Genomic DNA, 23994 nt, shown 5'->3' on the forward strand with positions numbered 1-23994 from the left:
TAGATCATTTTTGTTACCTCAGAAACTCCATAACCATAGCTGTCAATCTATTTCCCCCAACCTCTCAGCGCTAGGCAACCATGGGCCTCTATGGCCTTGTCTATTGCAGACATTTCATGTAAATGAATTTGTACAGTATTTATTCTTTTGTGTTTGGCATCATTCACTTAGCAAAATATTTTCAAGATTCATCCACATTGTACCAAGCACTATATTCCTTTTAATTGATGAATAAATGTTTTATTACCAGAGTCTAGCACATTTTGTCTATCCATCAGTGGACTAAAATTTGTGTTGTTTTCACTTTTTGGATAAATAATGCTGCCGTGAGAATTTGTGCACAAGTTTTTTTGTGGACACATATTTTCATTTGTCTTAGGTATATACCTATGAATGGAATTTCTGGGTCAAAGAGTAACTCTGTATTTAACTATTTGAGGAATGAACAGACTATTTTCCAAAGTAGCTGTATCATTTTACATTCCCATCAGTATTGTATGAACATGGTGGATTTCTCCACATTCTTGCCTGTATTTGTTATTTTTGATTTTTTGATTATGACCATCCTAGTGGGTATGGAGTGGTATTTCATTGTGGCTTCTTTTGCATTTCCCTGATGACTACTGATATTGAACATTTGTGTGTGTGTGTGCGTGTGTGTGTGTGTGTGCGCGTGTGCTTATTGGCTATTTGTTTATCTCCTTTGGAGAAATCTCTACTCAAATCCTTTGCACATTTTAAAATTGTGTTATTTATCTTTGTATTATTTTGTTTTGCAGTGAAAATGATCCTTGTTGTAGAAAATTATTTCTACAGTGTAACCCTTCTTGACAGCTCATTTAATTGCTTTTAGCTATAATTATAGATTGCATTGACTATGTTCCCCTATTCTGCAATGCAACCTACAAATTTTCCCTTTATTAATCATGGTGAGAGTTTGAGGCAGTAGGGCTTCTTGGAGGAAGGAGATATTTCAAAGTGACCCTGTAATATACCACACAGTATGTAATCTACTTGAGGCCATTCTAGGGAGCAGATGGAAGTATATACACCCTGCATTGCACAGAAAGGACTGAGGTGGTAGGAAAACAAGACCATGATTTTCTAAGTTTTTTTCCCTAATAGGACACTTGACTGTATAGTTTTATGTTTATTATAAAGAGTTAAATGCTGAGATACTCCATCCTTTGATGCATATTTACATATAATGGAGAAACTGAAAAACTTATAATTAAAAGGGGGGGGGCTTGTCCTTTCATTTAAAAAAAAACTGTACTATAACAGTAGCATTTTAAATTCTACAACTTCCAGAAAAATGGGCCTGTCCATAATTTCCTCTATGGTTTACACAACCCTAAATGTATAGTTTTCTTTTCAAGTTTGCTTGGTATCAAAGTTGGAACATCTGTTTCTTTTGTTTATGCCAACAGATCTCATAAGCATTTAGGCTTTCATAGAAAATGTTCATGCAAATGCCAGCCGGGTGTGGGCAATTAGTTATGTAAGCTACAAGCAAACTCCCTCTCTGTATAGTTATGGATAATCATTTCCATCCCACCTACAGGTCTCCCTGCTTTATCTTTTTATCTTCAGTGTGTAATTAAGCCTTTCTAGTGCATCCCGAACAATGTTTTGTGGTGTGAATGAGATTTTCAGAAGTGCTGAAAATACGTGTAATTTTAAAGTCCCTCAACCCCTCATTTAGCAGATTTGACTAGACAATGGATTTCAGAGGTTGCTCCTCAGCATTGAGGAATACATTAAAAAAAAGAGAAGTAGACTCAGCAGCTACATGAATCCCTGCCAGGGCAGCACTTTCTGATGTTGAATAAAATCCTAGGTTAACTCTGTATTATACGGTTTCTGCTACTGTAGAGATCCTTCGGCTCTTCCTTTTACAAAACCTCAGGGCCTCCTAAATACAAAGTCACTTGCAAGGCAAACATTGTGATTTGTTTTCCATTTGGTTGGATGAGATACAGTTAACGATCTCATTGGGACAGTTACAAAGGTATCAGAAAATAAAGAAATTATTATGTTTTATTAAACTGCTTTTAGTTATTTTATCTAGAAAGACAGGTATGGAAGGTGTTCTGGATGTTTTGTAAAAATCTGATCCAACTTACCAAGTCAGACCTGTTTGACTTTTAAAGGGTAGTCCTTTTTATTTTCCTTATGAGTTTTATTTCTTTGTTTAACACTGATCTTTTAAAGTCAGAGGTAGGAAGAAGAGAATAGGGAAAGGGCAAGAGGGAGTGGGAGGAAGAAAAATGGAGAAAAAGAAGGAGAGGAGAAAGTAGAATGGGAAGATGGGAAACATCCATGAATACGTTCCCTATGAATAAAAATTTATTTCCTTAAAGACAGAGGTCTTTTAAAAACATAGTAAAAACTCAGAAGAGACTCTATGATTAAAAACTTGCCTATCTTTGTGTCTATGTAAAAATAATTAAGCCAAAAATTATTTTTTACTTTTGGTAATTTGAAGGGCACTAGAGGTCAAACAAGGTTGACCCTGGCAAAATTCCTCATTTTTATCTTTTGTCACGTGAATTCCTCTTTTGCTCTTCACCCCACACTTACTTGGGGTCTATGCTTCTACCGCCAAATTCCACCAACATTTGGGTAAAACCCCTCTCTTCCACAATCATTAAGGGATTTATTTGCTAAATAATCACTTACATATTTGATTAACTGATTAAAAGTTAATGAAAAAATGAAAAAAGAACTTCAATTGACATTCATTCACATAAAAAAGTAAAAATATATCCATGCATTTGCATTTTAATATCTAATTACAGAACAAAAAGGCTTTTCCCCCAGTTCAAAGAACTTTCAGCTTAATAACTTGGCCCTTTGCTTTCCTATAAACATCTTAGAATCTCACTGAAAAATTTCTTTACCAATAAAACAAAAGCAAAAACAAAAGCAGCTACTCTGCTTTCTCACTGAAAAATTTCTTTACCAATAAAACAAAAGCAAAAACAAAAGCAGCTACTAGAATTTTAATGAGGATTCCACGTATAGATCAGTTTAAGGAAGAATTGACATCTTTCAATGTTAAGACTTAAAAATGATACTTAAGTTTTTCCTGGTGTTAATTCAGGTGCTCTTTAATGTCTTTATTATTTTCCAAGTAGTATTCATTACACATTTATTAGAACTATCATTATCAATATGCTTTTTTTTTTTTCCTAAGGGCTTTCTGTTCCATACCCTACATGGAGGTCTTAGATCTACACCGTCAAACATGCCTTCACCTGCCACACTTTCTGATAGTCTCACCTCACGCTGAGGTTACATTGTCACCAGGAAGTCACCAATTCCAGCCACTGACTGAATTTGGAGGGTGTACTAGAGCCAGGCTCATTCTGGCCAAGGCAAGACTTCTTGAAATAACACTCTGCTCTGGGGCTTCCTATCAGCCTGTCTCAGGATTTTTCAGAGTTACACTGCAGCTTGAGGTTCTAACTACGTAATCCTGATTCCTTCTCTGTCTCCACTCACATGTGCCAGACCTCCATTATGAGGCCTTCAGAAACTTTTTCTGTGTATGCTCTCTTTCTTTTGTCTGTCATAGTGATTTTCTCCATTCTTTTGCACATCTATTTTCATGTTCATGGCTATTTCTCAGACTATAGGAGCTGAGATAAAGGAACTCCTTTTATTACCTTAAAGAAATTTGCATCAATCCCCAATTTACTGGTGTTTCTGTAAACCATGGGAAGGCTCATTTGAAACTGTCAGGGAAAGATTTCTGATGAATGGAAAACAGAGATGAGAAATAGTGAAGAAGATAAATCATGCTTGCAAGCCTGTGAGGCAGGCTCAGGCAGAGGAGAGAAATTCTAAATTGGATAAAAATGCAAAAATTTTGATTATTACACTAGACTAACCTGTAGATCTATGATTACTGTATAGACTTTTAATGACAAAACAACAGTGCTTTTATTGTCTAAGAGAGATTATATAAAATTAAGATACATCCCAGAACTCACCCAGAGCAATGAAAAATGGGTCGGTAAGTTAAGCTTAATGGAGAGTATTAAGAAAAAATTATTTTATGTAACACACTGAATCCTACTTAACCATAAACAGGTATTTGAGATAATGTCAGTTCAACTGTTTAAGAGGAGATGATGTGGTTTTTAAAATATTGAACATTTCTCTTAACAATTGTGAATGGACTACGTCCATGCATTCAAAGGCAATTCCTTGATAAGAATAATAAAATTTTTAAAGAGTGGGATTCGATGGAAATAATAAACCAAGAAGAGACAGACCACCTTTGTGTGTACTAGGTAATACTTTGTTGGTTTGTGTGACTTGTTTTTTCTCTCTGTGGGTGCAGAGTGTCATGGCGGCAGTACAACTTGAGGCTGAGTGGTTATAGAGTTCCTTGACGTCCTCTCAGATCTTCTTCATCCCTTCTCCATTATGTGGTGGCTTGAGCATAATGTAGAGCAGCATTATTCTACTCTCAAGTCTGGTTTCCTAGCAACTCAGGCAGGCAATGTTATCCCCTTGCATTTGGCTTAAGTGAAATAGTTCACATTGTTCTGTAGTGGCCCAGAAACCTGAGGACATTTGAGGGTTGGAGCCCATCCCCTCTCTTTTTATGACTCTGATGTGCCATTAGAAGACTAGAACTGCTGAAATAATTTTGAATCCAAATGGGAAGTTTGTAACACCAAAGAAATTGGGGTCAAAGAATTCATACCTTTGATAAAATTGAGCTACAGAAACAAATCAACCACCTGCGCTAAGAACCTTCAACTTTTGTGAGTCAATCAACCCCCTTCATTGCTTAAACCATTTTCAGTCAGATTTCCTTCGGAGTTGCAACAGAAGGTCCTAACTGATAGAAGCCATAGGAAAAGAACTCTGTTTCCAGGGGCAGAAATTCTAAGATCTGAATCTGGGAGTTGTCGTGATAAAGTTGTATAACTTTAGGCCAGTTGCTTAAGCAGTTTGAGCCATCATATATTCATTCATTAAATGGAAGTGATAATGTCAAGTTTCAAGTTCTGTTGCATAGATTCCATGGGAGAAAGTATATCAAAGTATATCATAGATTACATGGGAGAAAGTATATCATAACAGGTATCCAATGAATATGATGGCTTTTATAGTTAAAGTAAATTTGATTTCCATTTTGATATTATAAATTAGCAAGTAGATTTCCTTTTAGAAAACATCAATGAATCTGTAATAGATATCCAAGTTACTTAGCACTAAGTTAATCCCCTCTGGCTTAAAGGAGACTAATCCTCTACATTACGCAAAATCTATGCCATTGATCACCCGGGCGTAAGTGGTAACTTGTACAAGGAACTTTCCTTTGGAAAGCTTCTAAAACTATAAAAACTTCCTTGTTGCATTAGGAATATTTCACATTCTACTTGGATACTCAATATTTCTTTCCTTTATTCTCATGCACTGAGAATTGATTGTTAAATTCTGTTCATGTAAAAAAATATGTGATTGTCTGAGTCCACTGTTTCCCACCGGCGTCCCCCAGAACTGTGGAACGCCGGACTAGGAGGCGACGATTTCATGTGCTCAGCTCTCACCCCTCTGGCCTTTACCCGGGCTGAGTGGCCATCCACATTTTTACAGATATGAGGACACATTCCCAATGGAATCACAGAGCATACAATGGAGGAACACCTGAATGCTGACAAGCAAAGGAAAGTGAAATGTGACCCTGGGTGATAATGGCACCAGAGAAGGAATTATGGCACCAGGCCAAGGCAGGAAGGGTTGTAAGGGAGGTGGTACTCCTCCCTTCCTCTCTGCTCCATGCTGCCCCAGTCTTTAGCCCTAATGTTCTCAGAGTCTTTAATAAGCATTTTGGAGCATCTCCTCTGTTGCCTGAAGACACTGCACAAAGTACTGAGGATAAAATGATGTATAAAATAGTTCCTGACCTTGGTGAATTCATAGTCTAGATGGGGACCATATTGTAATTCAGAGATCCCCCAGTAACCTGGGCCTCCCTCTGTGATAAGCTCATTAGGCCTTTCCTAATGCAACATGCTGGGTGTAGATATCTTTATCTTTTAGTCCATCCAATCTTAGTCTTCTAGCTCTAATTTTTTCATAGCACTGATCTCAGATTATTCACCTGGTATATAGATCAGGGAGCAAAGGATCTAACTTTGTTTAGGTGTTTGTGAATTTCTAATTTGCTTGTTAGAAAAGAAGGGAATCTGAGAAGCTATAAGGGAAATAATTTAGGGGGAATGGAACTCCTCCCAGAAATCATTAAAGACAAATAGATTGGCAGCTGCCGCCTCTGTAAAACCATTCTTCTCCCCAGACTTCAGCCCTGTTTCCATAGCTACAGGTAGGGCTCTTCTCTGTAGGGAGACCAAGGCCCTGTGGTGACCAGGGGACCATGTTCCACTGGGAAAGCATGGTCTTTTAGAAAGCATTTGACTATGATGTGGGCACTTTCAATCACCATGAGTTTTTGATAGACCGAGATTAGAAATTGTTTCTATTGCATGTGTGTGTTTTATGGAACTGTATCAAAGGCTACTTATTATCTCGTGTGAAGTTGGATTGAGTTGTTCTGGTCTGAATGAAAGCTGCTATAGTGAGACAACTTACTAGCGTCCACTTCAGTTACCACGATTGGTTTGGAGAATTGAATTCGGAATCCCCAGGGATAATCACCAGTTCCTTTGAACAGTCTCACCGTTCGCTCGCGAACTAAAGAGGAAGCAAAGAGGGCATTCTTTTGAGTTACTCTTTAGATACCACAAATATGATTGTAAAAGTAGCTAGTATTTATTGCTAGTTTATGACATGCCAGACCTAATAAAAATGTTTTAACCACTCACTAGTATTATCTAATTTAATCTTTATGTCAGCCTGTTATTAATCTTTTTGTGGAGAGGAAGAAACTGAGGCACAGAGAGGGTTTTTTGTTTTGTTTTGTTTTGTTTTGTTTTTAAGAGAGAGAGAGTGTGTGTGTGTGTGGGGGGGGGTGTCTGTGGGGTGGGGAGAATCTTAAACAGGTTCCTCGCCCAGTGCAGATGTGAAGCTTGATCTCATGACCTTGAGATCATGACCTGAGCTGAAATCAATAATTGGATCCTTAACTGACTGAGCCACCCAGGTGCCCCAAGACACAGAAAGGTTAAACAGTTTGCCTGAGTCACATGGTGAGTAAGGGGCAGTGCTCACCACCCCAAGGCAGTATGACTCCCAAAAGGCAGCTGAGCCTTATAGGTCTGAGTCACTCAGATCCATAAACAATAGGACATCTGTTGCAAAGTTCTACATGGAAATAAGAAAACAGAATCCTCAGCTGTACATTTAACTCTTACAGGACTCAGGGAAGCCTGAACAACTGAGTTTCTCAGAATAAGCAGGAACTGCTGGGTGGACTTTACAGATATTTTTAACTATAAGGTTGTGCTGTATTGCAAGTAGTTCCAGAGACTTCACAGTAAGAATTCATGGATTTTTACATTAGTCTAATGACCTTTAATTAATGTGGCCCTGCTATTTCTCAGTCTGCTTTTCCATGTATCTTCTCCCTTTTCCTCCTGCTACTTTCACAGCATCTTTTCTGAATATATGTAGGGCTCTGGATGTGTGTGTTTGTGTGGTTATTTCATCTGCTCACTAATGAGTTTGGTTTATTCTAACTTCAGCTCACATGTGGACCCTCTTGAGTTTTCTCTGCCTCAACTCAAGACCTTTTAACTTCTGTGCTCACTACCATAAGGGCTTCTTCAAATTTCTGAAAGTGAGAATCTCATTGGGTGAAAACATCTCTGCTCATAACTGTTTGGGCTGTTACTCTTTGGAGACAACAAAAGGGCAGGATTATAAGGCAGAAAATATGTCTCCACAGTACTGTTCTTTTTGTGGCAGGACAATTCACATAATGGGAGATGTGGATATTGTAAGCAGTTTGTCTTTTACTGTATATTGACATCTTGGTTTTTATTTAGAAAAAAAATTTATGCCTAAGTCATACTAGAATATAAAACTGAAATAAAACATCTGAAGGGCCTATGTGATCTCAAAAAGATCCATTTTTTCAGTGCTGACAAAGTTATCCCATGAAGAATGTTAAACAAAAGTCTTCAAAATACTGAGTGTTTGGCTGTATTTAAGGTCAAATTCACCAGAGAGAACCACTCACCCAATACTGGGAGAATTAGTCTGTCCCCCCAAATGATACTTTATTGTGGCATACTTTATTGAATGATTTTATTAAATTTTCTATATGTTAATATCTAAAGATGATAAAGAATAAATCATAATAAAATGTAATGATAAACTCCCTATGCTCCATAAGTGAATTATTGGTAATAGGCCTATTGTTAAGTCTGTAGGGGGAAAAGTCAGGCAATTAACTGTAAAATAAGAATACTCCTCTAAAAAAAAAAAAAAGAATACTCCTCTATTCATAAGGACAGGGCAAATTCACACCTTAAAATTGTAATTTTATAGTATCCCCTTTTATTAAAAAATAAGAGTACATTAGAATTTATGGGTAACATTTTGCTGCTGCTCTTCAACCCTTCTTTGATATTTTGGTATTTCCCTTCTCACGTCTCAGAGGGTTTGAGATCTTCCTCCAGATTAGAGATCAAGGACATTTCCTCTTTGCAGGGTTGCGTCCTCTTTAGATCCATATTCAAAGACTATTATGGAATGCTTAATGTAGGCAAATTATAGATAGAATTAGAAGCAATTAAGAGGCCAAAGGAAGGGGTGCTGGGTGGCTCAGTGGGTTAAGCCTCTGCCTTCGGCTCAGGTCATGATCTCAGGGTCCTGGGATCGAGCCCCACATTGGGCTCTCTGCTCAGCAGGGAGTCTGCTTCCCCCTCTCTCTCTGCCTGCCTCAGTGCCTACATGTGGTCTCTCTCTGTGTCAAATAAATAAAATCTTAAAAAAAAAAGAGGCCAAATGAACTCTTAAGAATTTAAAACGATTGACTTAATAATTACACTTTGAGTGGGAAAAGATCTTACTCCAGCTTTCTCCTTGATGAGGAACGTCTTCCTTGCCATCTGATAGATGATCTGGGTGGGTGAGTCCCTGATCTTTGGAGATACTATTATTATCAATTTACATTATAGTTTAAAGATTTCTGATTACAATGTTTGTAAGAAGATGTGCCGTTATTTTATTAAATTTTCTTTCAGATATTCTGAGGTAAATGAGTAGGGTTTTTAAAATGAAATTTCCTGTAAGAAGTTACAAATACAGTAAAAAAGTTAGGCAATATGTCCAAATGTGTTTGGATGTGACCTTCTGCTTGGTCATCTAGGGAACCGAAATATCTGCTAAAAACAAGGAAATAAGTGTCTCTGTCTTTAGTGATCCATTATAGCCTAATAGTGGAAGTTATTCATTCATGAACATTTACTGAATATTGACCATGTGTCCAGGTGTTTTCCTTTGTGTTACGACTGTAATGGTGAAGATGGACAAGAGACTTCTTCTCATGAACTTTTCATGCTAGACACTGGCTGCCAAAATCGGCATGCGTTTAAAGAGAAGAAGGATAAAATCTCTTCATGTGCATTCCTGAAGTAATGTTTAACTTTCCAGAATGTCTGAAGAAAATACAGTTTTTTCTGCTGTTGAGAACAATATCAGGAAAACATGCCAAATTTGCTGGGAAGGCACTAGTGTAACCCAGCCCTAAAACTCTGTCCTCTGCTCTATTCCATGCTCTTGGGAAGATTTCCATCATCTTGTTAATTTCCTTTTGGCAGTCATTTTATATCACTGTTTTGATTGCCATTTATTGGATCTCAGAATAATTTAAGGGACAGAAATAAGAAATTCAAGGACACAGAAATTGATATTTTCACAATCTGTAACAGGCTGGTAGCCAATCAGGGTAGAGAGAAAATCAGAAATCCTATTTCTGACCTCTGTAGAAATCATTTCTAACATCCCCACTTGTCAAAACGTTTTGCTCCCTCTAGGTTACCCTCTTGATACTGTCTTCTGCTTTTGACAGATTGATTACCCAACAGATATTTGTTTAATGGAATATTTTTATTGTGTTGACTCAAATCAAATCATGTTTGTTGTTTTATTTTTGTATTATATGAGACTGTGAAGATAGCTACCGCTTTCAAGTCTTCGGTGATGGTGACTTTTTTTTTCCTTCAATTAGGCAAATTGAATGTCAACAATGTATGCAAAAGTATAAACAATTCAATGAGGTCTTTAAATGGTGAACTCAACTGTAGCATTCTCCTGTGGGAGACAAGACAATCAAAATGTTTTGCAATATGTTCCCCTCCCATTCTCAAGACAATTTTCTCATATTTTAAGATTTGCAGGCCTGGTTTCCCCTGCCACTGTCTGGTGGATAATCTATGAGTGCCACACAGCTGCTGAAAAGCCACAAATGAATGTCATTGTCTTTTCAGAGACTCTGTGGGTACATCTTCAAGTAATTTATCCCCTCAAATAACACACTTCCTTGGAATCATCTTGTTAGATGTAAAAGTGCAAATGAAGGTAAATATTTCCATAAACATAACACCACTCATATATTTAAAAATACCTTAAAATATTTTTGTTGCTCCCTCAATATGCTTTTTTTTTTAATTTTGAGAAAGAGAGAGTGTGTGTGTGTGTGTGTGTGCGCACTCAAGTGAGCACAAGTGTGGGGGGAGGGACAGGGGGAGAGAGAGAATCCTAGCCCCTGAGTCGGGGCTAGATCCCAGAACCCTGAGATCATGATCTGAACCAAAGTCAGACATTACAAGCTTAACCAACCGAGCCACTAAGGCACCCCTCAATATAATTTGATTGTGATGCAAACCTTTATCTAGTTCTCCAACTTCTAGAAGAGCTCTTTTAGGGGATTTAGATTGATTTGTTTTTTAAGTGTAAAATTTATTCTTACAAAATACAGGCTGGTAGATATAAATTAGTATTGCAGTATCTTAAGATGACATTAGGTTAAGATATTTTTCAGTTAAAAATTATTCATTTGCGGGGCGCCTGGGTGGCTCAGTGGGTTAAGCCTCTGCCTTCAGCTCAGGTCATGGTCCCAGGGTGCTGGGATCGAGCCCCGCATCGGGCTTTCCGCTTGGCGGGGAGCCTGCTTCCTCCTCTCTCTCTGCCTGCCTCTCTGCCTACTTGTGATCTCTCTCTCTCTGTCCAATAAATAAATAAAATCTTAAAAAAATTATTCATTTGCCTTCAGCTCACCTTTCCACTCAATCTGTGTCTTCTTCTGTTGATCTCTCAATGTCATGTAGTTAAGAACATAAGCATCTGCTAACACTTCAAGTAAGAAAGAACTGCCACATTCTTGAACTAAGTTTCAGTCCAATAAATGGTATTATGAAACCCACTGGCAGCATTTAAACATTTTGTTTTTCTTATGTGTGATCTGTATATCACACATAAGATTTTCTTTGGCAAAACTGAACAAAAACACGTGTATATGGATATGTGTATGCACATATATATGAGAGTATATATGTATGTGTGTGTCTGCGACTTTTGGGCAAAATTGAAGAAATTTTCATTTTTTTAACTAAAGCAAATAATAGTGAATCAACCAAATGCTTTATTTTTTTATGAGCATAAGCAGTTGTTGAAATAGTGATAATTGTACTTTCTTACAGATATCATGTATCAGTACTAGCCAAAACAGTGTGAGGGAATAATTGTATTTACTCACCGCATGTTTTTATACCTGCCTGACATAAACAAATAGGCAATAAATATTCATAAATTTAGTGAGTATCTTAAGTAACAATTGTTTAGAATTCATAGAAAATATGTATGAATATATACAAATGTATGTGAATATATATTTAATATTTATCCAAAATTCTCATAAGAATTAAGAAAAACAGGGGTGAGAGATAGCAATAGTCAAGATGGATGGAAATAGCCAATTATAATGATCAGAAATAGAATTTCATTTCATTTTTTATAACGCTGTAAGATAGGCAGAGAGATAATAACAATAAATGACTTTTCTAAAGTCATATAACTGGTAAATTTCTGAATATTACTGAAATACAGGACTTTTTATTTATCCATTCAACAGCTATGTATTGGCTTCCTATGATGAGGCATGCATTGTCCTGGGTGGTTGGAATACATCAGAGAACAGATAGACAGAAATCCTAACCTCCCAAATTTTGCTTTCAGCCTGGTGTCCTTTCCCTATACTATTCTATTACACAAATAAAAGTTAAATATAAAAATCTTTTAAAAATCTTATTCCTAGATTCTCATAATCTAGTTTAATTTTCAAAAATTCCGTTCTGAATTCTTTGAATTTTTAGACTTAGAGTCTTATACTTACTATTCAATGAATGGTTAAGCTTATTATGATATGAATATAAATATTCTAACTGTACAAAATATAAAACTTGTATTTTATGCATGTGTGTAGGAACTGATTTAGATTTACAACTTTGCCTGTACTGAACATGAGAAGTACATCTTTTTAAAATCTGTCAGTTCTCACTGTGTGTCTTTAACAACTTCCACTAGTGCCTGGACCATAGTAGGCATGATATTTGTTAAATGCATCATTGTGTAGTTAATTTAAAATATTATTTTCAATCTGAATCTTTGCTTGCTCGAGTTAAATTTTTAACTCTTCATCAAGGTCCTTTATTCATACCAATAAGGCACAAATTTATAAAAGCTCCACATCTTAAATTTTATAGCAAAGATTGCATGAAATAATAATTTCATATATTAAAACTTGTAATTCAGGTATGAGATTTTTTAATCATTAAGCTGTTATTGCATTAAGGAAATATACATACTGTCAGTAAACTAAAAATTTCATAACAATTATGAAATCATAGAATATTAATAAAGTCTGCAAAAACATTTATGTTATTAAATGAAGATATACTGACTAAATAATCACATTTTAAATGTGGAAAACAGGCTATAAAATCTTATGTATCAGACTGTATACATGATAATATAAAATGCATATTTCATGTATATTTAAAAACAAAACTAGACCTATGTATAATATATAATAATTTAAAAATCCAGAAACAATAAAATGGTTATATTTTTGTGTTGGAACAGTACATATTACTTATTCATACTTTCTAGTACATTTTTTAAAAACAGTATTTTTACCCCTAGAATGGAAAATACTGGACCCCTCCTACATTAATCTTTATTCCAACTTTGGAATGACAATTCTATGTTTGAATGAGCTCTTAAGACAGTTTTTATTTTAGTAGCTTCAGATTCTTTCCAAATATTAAGAAATACATTGTATATGTACACTCCAAACTCCGAACTCCAAAAACTCCAAACATTCCACCCTGTGTGTGCATTTTGCCAACCTCAGAAACTAGCCTGGAGCTTGGCTATAAGTTCTCTAAGGTGTTTCTTTTATACTATAACTGTAGAGTCCTTACCAGCTACTGGACGGGGTTTTTTACTAAGACATCTGGGACTGTCCTCCGGATTCCCATCATCTCCTCGGAAAACCCACGCTGCTGAATGGAAATTCTCTGTGTAGAATCCTTTCTCTTCAAGATCAACTCGAAAGCCAAGATCCACAGAGCAGCCATCTTCTGAGGTGACTGAGGAGCAGAAAAGGGGATAAGTGAATTATGCTCTGGCAAGAAAGGAGATGCTCACGTGCTAATGGGCAAGGTGGGAGAGCAGCTGAATGTGTGCAGGGGCGAAGTGTTCACTCAAGGCACAGCATCATCCTCGATAACAAGGAGCTAAGTCTGTTAGTTCCCTTGGGAAAAACTTAGCTAATTCTAAAATATCATAAATAAAACCGACATTGCTTGAGGACCTACGTGCTGGAAGTCAATACCTTGCAGATGGCACTGTGAATCTTTCTGTTGAGGAAAATATGGAGAAAATAATTGTCCTGAGACTTACATAGTAATACTTAGGGGTCAAGAGGAAGCCATGTAAGACTGTGAATGAGAATCTGTTTCAAAACTCCAAGCACAAGGGAAGAAACCCTATTACTTTCTGTGATTTGAAGAAGGCACTGCAGAAACATTCCTAAGAAATTCCTGTGATCCTCCATGTAGAATAAGGCATATCGGGAGGTGGTAAAGTTTCATTTGGCAGTTTCATTCATAGCAGTTATGGGTTTTGATGTATGTGGAAGTCTCCTGGCTAGTGTGGAAGGCTGTGCTTGTGAAGACCATAGCATCGCTTTTCTGTATTTGCTTCCAAGGGTTTCTTTGTTGCCCTGTTTCGGTAACTCATACCTGAATAAAGTCATGCCCCACATCTTTCAGTCTTTCAAGCATGCAGAATTAAGAAGCAGCATTTCAGAACTAAAATATAATTTTAAGAAAAGCCTAAATCCATGACTTTGCATTGCTCACCTATCATGAGGAGGGGTGTGGTTTGAGGTCACATTATGCTTTGTCAACAATAGCAGGACACCTCTCTTTCAATCTCTCCTCATAGACTATATACAGTTCTCCCTAGATCTTTCCCTCAAAAAAAGAGCTAAAGTCTCTTCCTTCTTCTCCTCACTATGTCTAGCAATGACCAGCTGGACTTCCACTGAAGGTCTCTTTTCTTCTCACTGATTGACTCTGGAGAACCCTCCTGAATGGTTCCAGTCCTTGGTCCTACATTTTCACATCTGCTTTCTCAGTACCAAAGACTGTAAATGTTGCTTATTGTCCTGACACATAGACAAATGCAACAATAGTTTCTAGCTCATGTATTTGTTTCAGTTGCGTAGAAATTGTCACAGGTGGTGTGATGACAAAGTGCGCATCAGCTTAGTCTCTTGCAGACGGCAAGAACAAACTCCAATATCTTCATAAAAATTTATTATTGAGGTATAATTGACATACCATGTTATATCAGTTGAACCCCAATATCTTTAATGCTTATTCTTGTAGTTTTTATTTTGTACAGCAAATGAGATTTCATGAATCATCTGATAACTAATCCACAGTTTAAGTGGTTTCAGGTGCATTCATTCATTGTTCACTCATTTATTGAATTGAATTAACCTAAGAGAATTGTTCTTCTGTCATGAGCAAGGTGCAAGTTAAGCACAATGGGGGTGAAAAAATAAGGGGACTCATGAGACAGTAAGAGAGTTCAGAGGAAAGAGAACAATTCTGGATGCAGGGAAGGAGAGGATTAAAGGAAGAGGAACTTGAGGAGTGGGCAAAATCTCTACAGGAAGATGGGGTTGTGGATTGCTAAGTAATCATGATATAGTCAAGTGGACTGTGGTGAGGAAGTAGATACTGAGAAGATAGACCATGTTGGTTGAATAAGTACAATGTTAGTGCGGAAAAATAAAGGGGATGGCATACTGGAGTGCTATGTAATGATAAAGTAGGAATATAAATTATATGAGAATGTTATTGGATATCTTGTTGATTAAAATAAAAATGATGAAAACTTTAGAATACTTTAACTCTGCATACATCATGCCTTCTTTCACACATCATAATTCAAAATCACTTTTTTTGCATTCATTTTTTTTAATAAGTCTGAGTGTGACATTTGAATTTAAATGGTAGGAAAAGTAAACTAAAGAAATTATAACAATTTGTTGACCTATCTTTCTGAGGTTTAAGCCTAATTCAAAGTTGCTTTCTACATTGTACTTACTACAGTTGCAGAAGCCCTGAAGGATTTTAAAGTGTGAAAGCACCTTTCCTTATTTGATTTATATCTTCTATCGTTGGCCTTAAATATTCAGTTACATTTTAATATTTATGAATATAAGGTATGCAGATTCCTGGGCCCATGGATTTACCTTTATTATTATTTTTCCCCCAAGCGGTAGGTAGGTCTCTAAATTATAGTGATTTTTGTTTTTATCAGCATGCAAGAGACTGTTAAAACAGCTCACTTATTTATGTGGATGAGCGGTTTTCTGTTCATTCAGTTACCAAGACAGAGCTAATCAACATACCCTTACATAAACTGAAACATAAAATTTGTGATAAAATCCAATGAAGCAGCAAGCCACACACCTGCTGCAGCTTTGAACTTCCAGATTTCTCAGCAACTGACCCTGTGGAACTTTAAGCCAAGTAAAAAACAAATCCAAATGTACCTTTGTCACTAAAACTTTGTCTCCAAAATTTGGCTTGTGGCGATGAGCCTTTTAATCAATGAAACTTTAAAACAGAATGAGCTCTTAAACATGCCTGGTATTACTGAAATCGGATTTGAGCTTCTTTGTTCTTGAAAAACTATAACACTTCTTTTCTTTTTTTCACTTGAGAATCAAAAAATAAAATGCTCAACTCAGTTCCAGATGGCTTTAGACATTCTTGTATCTCTTACATTCCTCTGTATTATTTGCACATAATAATGTGTATCACAAGAAGGGAGACCCTGTTTGGAGTTTCCCAGAGAAGAATCAGGTTGAGATCTGAATGGTCCGACCAGAGGTGGTGGACTGGGTTCAAGAGCATAGGCTATGTGGGTTTGAAAATCAGCTCCACCCCTAATTTATACCTGAGTGACTGGACACGTCACTTATCCTCCCCATGACTCAGATTGCTCATTGGTAAAGTGAAGATGAAAATATAGTTCTTAATTTATGGTGTTGTTAGTATAATTCAAAAGCAAATGTTTTGTAAAAGTTGACATTAGAAGCACAATGTAATTGTGAACTCTTATTTTTATTTATTTTTTATAGTATTTTGCTCTTTTTTTTTTTTTTTTAAGATTTTATTTATTTATTTGACAGACCGAGATCACAAGTAGGCAGAGAGGCAGGCAGAGAGAGAGGTAGGGAAGCAGGCTCCCTGCTGAGCAGAGAGCCCGATGTGGGGCTCGAGCCCAGGACCCCAGGATCGTGACCTGAGCCAAAGGCAGTGGCTTTTACCCACTGAGCCACCCAGGCACTCCAAACTCTTATTTTTAGAAAGCAGAGTTCCTTTGCCTGCTTGCCTCTCTCTCTCTCACTCTCTCTCTCTCTCTCCCCTCTCCTTTCTTATTTCCATGGAAACTAAGGTTTTGAAAATACATTTATGCAATAATTTTTGTTGCTGAACGAAATAAAGGAAATGCTATCAGGTATCCTCACACAATTAGACCCAAATTCTTGCCACATCTGTTTGTGATACAGGAGCCGTTTGAGATGATAAAAATCAGAGCTCCATTTTGCAAGCCCTTTCTGACTTTAGTTTACAGCCTTCAAGTTATTTACCTGGTGTGCCTTAGTCAGCATTCCCCACAGCCTAGATGCATTGATCAACTGTGTCCACATACATAAATATGTCATTCCTAATGTCTTTTCCAGTTATTATGTAGGAAGTCAGAGATGAGTGAGATTAACAGACTGAGAAACACCGGCTGTAATGATGCTCGATAAAGCTGTCAGGTTTTAAGTCATGGATTATTAGCATATCCTGACTCTATAAATGAGATAGAATTTAAGCCACACATTAAACAATGGTAGCTCCAGCACCTCAGAGTGAACGAACTGCAGCCTCTCATGAAACGTTTCTGAAGAAACACAACATGAGTGTCTGTGACTTGGATTAAACTGAGAAATAAAATGGCAGACAGTTCAATTCCCTCGTGTCTTAGGTCAAACCGATTGTTCAAGTTTTCATTCCGGACAGAATTCACCTCAAAGAAAACAGTCATTGTTTTAAATTAAAATGACTGTGCTCTTTTGGCCTGAATGTGAATGTGTGTAAGTAACTCAGCTGACTCCTGTGTTGTTTCATGCGGGTCCTGGTAAATGATTAAGTGGCTCTTCGAAAGGAAAAACAAGAAAACAACCACCCTGATTTGTAACGTTTGCCAGTCTCCACTGCACAAATACTCCCAGCCTGACCAATTTCTAGCTACCAACCTGACCTCACCACGTTGCAGTGTTAGGACAAAGTGTGCTCGGGGAGCTACTGTGAACCACCTAGAGCAGGTTCCAGCACACCCACAGCAGTGTCTTTCTCTCAAGAAACGCACAGCAGATGTGAATGTCTAGCAGCAACGGTACTAGAGGTTTTGTCCATCAAATACAGGATGAAACAGACTTGGACTGAAAGGATCCAGGGAGCTCAAAGACACAATGAACTAGAACGAAGGGGTCCTTCTACAGGAGAAGAAACAGAAGACCAGAGAAAACAATCCCTTTCGCTATGACACGTGGACATCATCTGTGGTTAATCAAGCAAAGCTTCCATTCAATCTAATTTTTTTTAGATCAATCATAAATTGTTCCAGGTAATAGTGGAAACTACTGCTATAAGTAATAGATTTTTATTACTGCATGTAACATTTTGTTTCTGGTTTTCTTGCTTATGGCCAGATTGTTCTTCCCTCTGACTCTTGCTTCCTAGCTCTTAAGATGGGTAGATTTGGCTTACTTTAGTGTTAGTGGATTGTCGAGGACCTTGGTAATTTTGGTTATATGGGTTTAGAGGTATGAGCGGCAGTTGAATTTTCTGTAGTATAAAAGATAAGAATTTCAAGGGTCCAGAAAGAAGAAAACAGAACTCAATCAATATGGGGATTATAAAAGGGAAGTGGGGTTATAAAAGGGCTTCCTCAGGTGACTACAGGGCAGTTGGAGGCCTTTAAGGTAGAGTGGCATCTTAGAAAGGTTTTCAACAACAGCAGGACCTCAGTGTCCTCATTCCTTCAAGGTTCCTGCTGATCTTTCCTTTTGGTCAAAGTCTACAAAAAACCAGGAGGCAAATTAACCCCTTAATATAGTCCATAGAGGAGAGACACCTTGGGCTTAGTGAAAGGTGGAGAAGAGTAGAAAAGGAAGCCAAGGGGGGGCAAATGGAGGCTATTTGTAGATGTGGGTTCAAGATAGAGCAGTAGCACAAACCCAGTCTCCCAGTTTGATGAGAATGCTAGAAAACATACATGGGGGTAGGTCCTAATTCTTGCAGGTATTTTATTCAAAGTGTGATGAATCGAATTACACATATATAGAAGCAAGAGTTGCAGCTGAATTTTTTCTGCATAATAAAACAGCATTTCAAAGTTCAGAGGAAATCAGCAAAGAGATGGAAGGGAATGGTGTGTGTGTGTGTGTAGCACAGCATGTGTTTTAAGACCTGGAGATGTGTTTGAAAGCAAGAAGGGAATCAGTGCACAAGTAACTGGGAAATACCTGAAATCCAGGATCAACCTATAAGCCATGAAGTGAAATCATAGCAGAGAATACATGGAAGAAAAATTGTTTCCTGTTGAAATCTATTTGACATAGAATATTATGTAAATTGAAGGTGTACCATGTGTTAACTTGGTACATTTATACAGAATAATATGATTGCCATTGTAGCAATAATTAGCACCTGCACTACATTTCATAATTATTCTTTTCAGCGGTTTTGAATAATGAAGTTCTAGTCTTTTAGCAAGTTTGATGATAATACAATGCTGTTGTCTGTACATTTTATCTTTAAGACATATTTACTACTCATTGCGAGTTACTACCTTCCAACAACATCTGTCTTTTCCCCCTATCCCCCTATTCCCCAACCCTTGGTAATTACCATTTTACTCTCTGTTTTTATGAGTTTGGCTTTTTTGATTCCACATATAAGTTATACAGTACTTATCTTTCTCTGACTTCTCTGTGAGAAAGTTTTGATGCAGAATGGCGGGAACACCACCAAGAGTGAGGGAGTTAAAGATACCCCAGGGTGCAAACAGTGGGGTAATCAGTTGAGCCACCACGGCAGAAACAGCAGGTAGTTTGACGTCCGTACATCACTCACTTTGAACTACACTGTGGGTCAGGAAACGGCAGTGATTGTACCTGTCTTTAGCCATGAACAATGGGTGTGTGTAAAAGTCAAGGACTGAGAACAGAGGACATCCAGATGGGATATGGGATATCTTGTGCAGGAGTGTCATTTATTGCAACCTGAAGCAGGAAACTATGAGAAGAGAAAGGAAATTAGTATCTGAAGAAATCGTCTCTGAGAATTGATGAAAGTGGAAGAATGTTATGAGTCATCAGAATGTAATAGCCTGTGGGATGACAAACATGAAAACATATTTGAAAATACACACAGTGAAATACGTGCTAGAAAATGTTTAGAATACCAAGGTTAAAGCAAAAACTCTAAGAGCTAGTAGAGACAAAAGCTGGATTAATTGCAAAAGTTTTGAGAAGGAGATTGGATTTAGACTTCTCATCAGCACCAGCGGCCTCAGGAAGACAACGAACCCACTTGTTCAGTAGTCTGAACCTGGAATTCTGTCCTGAACTATGCCAAATTGCCATTAAGAATTAAATGGCAAGTAAATACATCTTCAGATATATCAGGACTCAATTTATCTCCCAAATAATCTCTCTCAAAAAATTATGAGAGGATTATACTAAGATGAAAAAGAAATTCTCTTGGAAGTAATTGGTGCGTAAAGCAATAATACGGAGAACTAATTAAATATTATTAAGTATCGATTATTAAAATATTTTTTAACAGTTTGAACCAAATTCTGCAATATATCAGTATAGAAACTGATGAGGGGAAGGGGGACTAGAAGTGGAAGAAAAGGAACATTACAACAAAATGTGAAGCAGTGGGAGTATTTTATTGGAAGTCTAATATAACAAAGGTATTCTCCAGGGAGGTGTTTCAAGAGTCCATGAACAGAAGAGGGCTAATAAAACAACCCTACAGAGTAGTATATGTGAAACTAAAAATTTAAGATTACAGATCCAGAGTCCTTGTTGCCAAATAGGAAGATGCAACTGGAGGAATTAGACATTGATCAAGGGATAAGAATGAAACACGATCAGGACAAGACAAAATGAACCACTTGAATTGTCTTCTTCACTGTTTACAAGAATGCAAGAACATTGTGCTGGGATAATACAGTACAGTGTTTTATTATTTCAATATCACTATGATTTTGCCCACACGTTAATAGCTACATTCTATTCGTAATCTGTGCCAGCTCTGTAACTCACTCTGGATGAATTTTCCTGCTGCCTTCAGGAACTGCACTTGTGTCATTCTACCTGCTTGTCTGTAGGAATAGCCTAGAATAGTCACTACTGTCTCTGTCATAAAGACTTCATTCTCTGCAACACAGCTCTTGGGATCCTGGACCCAACTGTAACATGTGTGTGCCCGGGCGCGCACAGCACACACCAACAAGCAATTCTCTGGACACCTCGCTGAAAATTCCAACCCTCTAAGCTCTGTGGTTAGCTTCCTCTGGTCATCAGCCCCAACTAAGTACCTAGTGCCTTCCAAAGTTACTTTGTTAACATAACAAAAGACACCTTAATTGCTCTCCTCAGGGAATTCTAATAAAGATTTTAGGAGCTGTGAGGCAGCAACCAGTGGACCAAGATCCACTTTATATGAGGATGAATTTGAATTACCAAATTCAAAAAATATATTTCTTATAAATCACAATATTGCATCAACTCTTTCATTTTTTCTTTTCTTTCTTCCTCCTTTCCTCTCTTGTCTCTTTCTTCCTTCCTTCTTCCGTTCCTCCCTCCCTCCCTCCCTCCCTCCCTCCCTCCCTCCATTTCTCTCTTTCTCTCAGGTTTCCATATCACTGTTTTTCACGACAAACTGGTATGTTCTGTAAATAACACAGAAATGATGAATGTCTACTACTTGGATAAGTATCTTCTAACAACTAGCTTCTAGAATCTTGCAGCCAGACTAGTGGTAGTATGCACTGAATGTACTAATACTCCCCTCTATTTTCTTTAACACGTTATTTTCCCTTCAGTTGGATTTCCTCACTGATAACCTACCTTCCATTCTCAGTTGCAAGTGATTATGGGACTGAGGTATAATGCTGATTTAATTATACTCTTTCAATACCAAGAGAAATACCATTTCATTAAAATATATATCCATTTAAAGACAATTCCTCACTTTAGAAACGATAAATCAAGAAGAAAATTGTTTCTTTTAATCAAACATACCAATCTTAGCTTTTTCTATTATACATATTTTTGTAAGCCAACTCAAATTCTTTGAAGTAGGCTACAAATTTAATTCTGTAAAGAATCCTATAGTTAGTTGTTTCAGTTTCTGAAGAGAAAAGGAGCCTTAGTAAACAGTTGTGTTTTGAAGGAGATAATTTACCAAGTTAGGATTCTTTAGTGGACAAGGAGGAGTTGATCATTCCAAAATATCTTTTATATAAAGACATATAATCACCATATTGCCATGTTCAAGCAGTAGGGTTTATATTCTGGAGATTCGAGGGAGGGGACCTGGAGAGCTTTACCTGTTGCTTTGCTCTGGTTTTGGAAAAGAAAGTGATGTCTACTCACTGGATCCTTCAGTGATGTTGCTTGTAAATGAACTCCCCCCTGCTGAACTGCATCTTTTGCTGTCTTTGAACTGCTGCCTCCTCCTGGCCCACTGGTCTATTGCTTCTTCTTGGGAACCATCGCTGACCCTTGTTCCTCTTGGAGCCAATTCCTGGGATAATTTGCGGAGGCTATTTATTTCCAAATTCCAATCTAGATTAAAGTATGAAAGTGAGACAACATTTCAAGATAGAAATTCAAATATTCCAGGCTTTGAAACAGAATCACTGTAGACTAGGACTAGAATAATTCAACTCTTTCACAATTCAATTTTTAAACTTGTAGTATGTGAAAAAAAAATCCATTTGGATTGAAGGTGGGAGGTCACCATGCATTATCTCATTCGGAGTCAATTCAATTGATAATGCTTGGGTACCAGAAGTATGCCTGATATTCTACCAGTTATTCTGGAGGAGCAAAGTGCACATAAATTGTTCATTATGCCCCCCTGGATTCTCAAAAAGAAAACAAGATATTACCTGAGTTAGTTAAATTACAATCTATGATAGTAAATTTACTATTCCACTCAAGTCCCTTATGGTTTAACTTCTATTAATCACAACAATGCAAATTTCATGATATTTTTTCTGGTTGCATGTGTTGATTCAAAATAAGGAAAAGGGAAAAAACCCAAAATGAATGAGGCTTTGATAACTTTGTATTTGAGTAAGTAACAACTTGAAATACTTGATATACTTCTAAACTGCTACCTACTGTTATTATAAGCCGTGGGACTAAGGAATAATTAGAAGAAAGAAAATTACAAATAAACTAATTGCAATAAAATCAGACTTTAAGAAAACAACTAGCAAGGCAAAATAAAAGAAAAACAAAGTAGCAAAGCACATTATACCTATTACGTAATTTGATAGGCTGGAGTTGGTAAAGATTTTACTTGCTTTTACTTTTTGACACTATATGAAAGGCAAGCAACAGCAATTTAAACAGAAAAAATCTTAACCTTTATTTTTATTCTTTTCTAAGGAGCAAAGGAGTTTTAAAATTTGGCCTTTGTAAATTAAAATCTAATTTATGAGTATCAAAGTTTACTCGTAGAACTATTTAAATAATAAATGGGATATATCCATGAATAAATTATCTCTTTATTTTATACATTAATTATTAGGATCCATTTCCATAACAATTGAAATTTCACTTGTCAGGGACAAAGACCTGGAAGATGGGAAGAGTCATTATCTAACTCCTCTCATTTTCTTTTTTTCTCCTCCTCATTTTCTGTAACTCAGCTGTTGACCCTTAACTCTTCCTTAGGAAGTAAGAGGAGATCAGAAAAATGACATTCATTCATTCATTCTATATTTACTCTTCGCTTTCTTTCTTTTTTTTATTTTTAAGATTTTATTTATTTATTTGACAGACAGAAATCACAAGAAGGCAGAGAGGCCAGCAGAGAGAGAGGGGGAAGCAGGCTCCCTGCTGAGAAGAGAGCTGGATGTGGGGCTGGATCTCAAGACTCTGGGATCATGACCTGAGCTGAAAGCAAAGGCTTAACCCACTGAGCCACCCAGGCACCCCTACTGTTCACTTTCTATACATATATCCTTTTTTTTTTTTTTAAAGAGGAATAGAGAGCACATGTGCTCGTGGTGGGGAGTGTGGAGGAGGGAAAGGGAAAGAGAGACAAGGGGCTTGATCTCACAACCCTGAGATTGATCATGACCTGAAGAGATTACCTTTTTTTTGTGCCTCTGGGA

At 37.0% G+C, this 23994-nt stretch overlaps 1 protein-coding gene across 1 annotated transcript in view; it reads right to left on the minus strand.

The window, feature by feature from the left end:
• LOC125100366 (uncharacterized) overlaps nt 1–23994 on the minus strand; it is a 117767-nt gene that overhangs the window by 70861 nt on the left and 22912 nt on the right. Inside the window, exons 4-6 of the mRNA XM_047730527.1 lie at nt 22241–22432; nt 13413–13580; nt 6616–6717 (exon numbers count right to left, since the gene is read on the minus strand). Coding sequence (XP_047586483.1) covers nt 6616–6717; nt 13413–13580; nt 22241–22432 — 462 coding nt within the window. The remainder of the gene's footprint in view (nt 1–6615; nt 6718–13412; nt 13581–22240; nt 22433–23994) is intronic.

Source organism: Lutra lutra, chromosome 5, assembly GCF_902655055.1.
Source record: "Lutra lutra chromosome 5, mLutLut1.2, whole genome shotgun sequence".
NCBI lineage: Eukaryota > Metazoa > Chordata > Mammalia > Carnivora > Mustelidae > Lutra > Lutra lutra.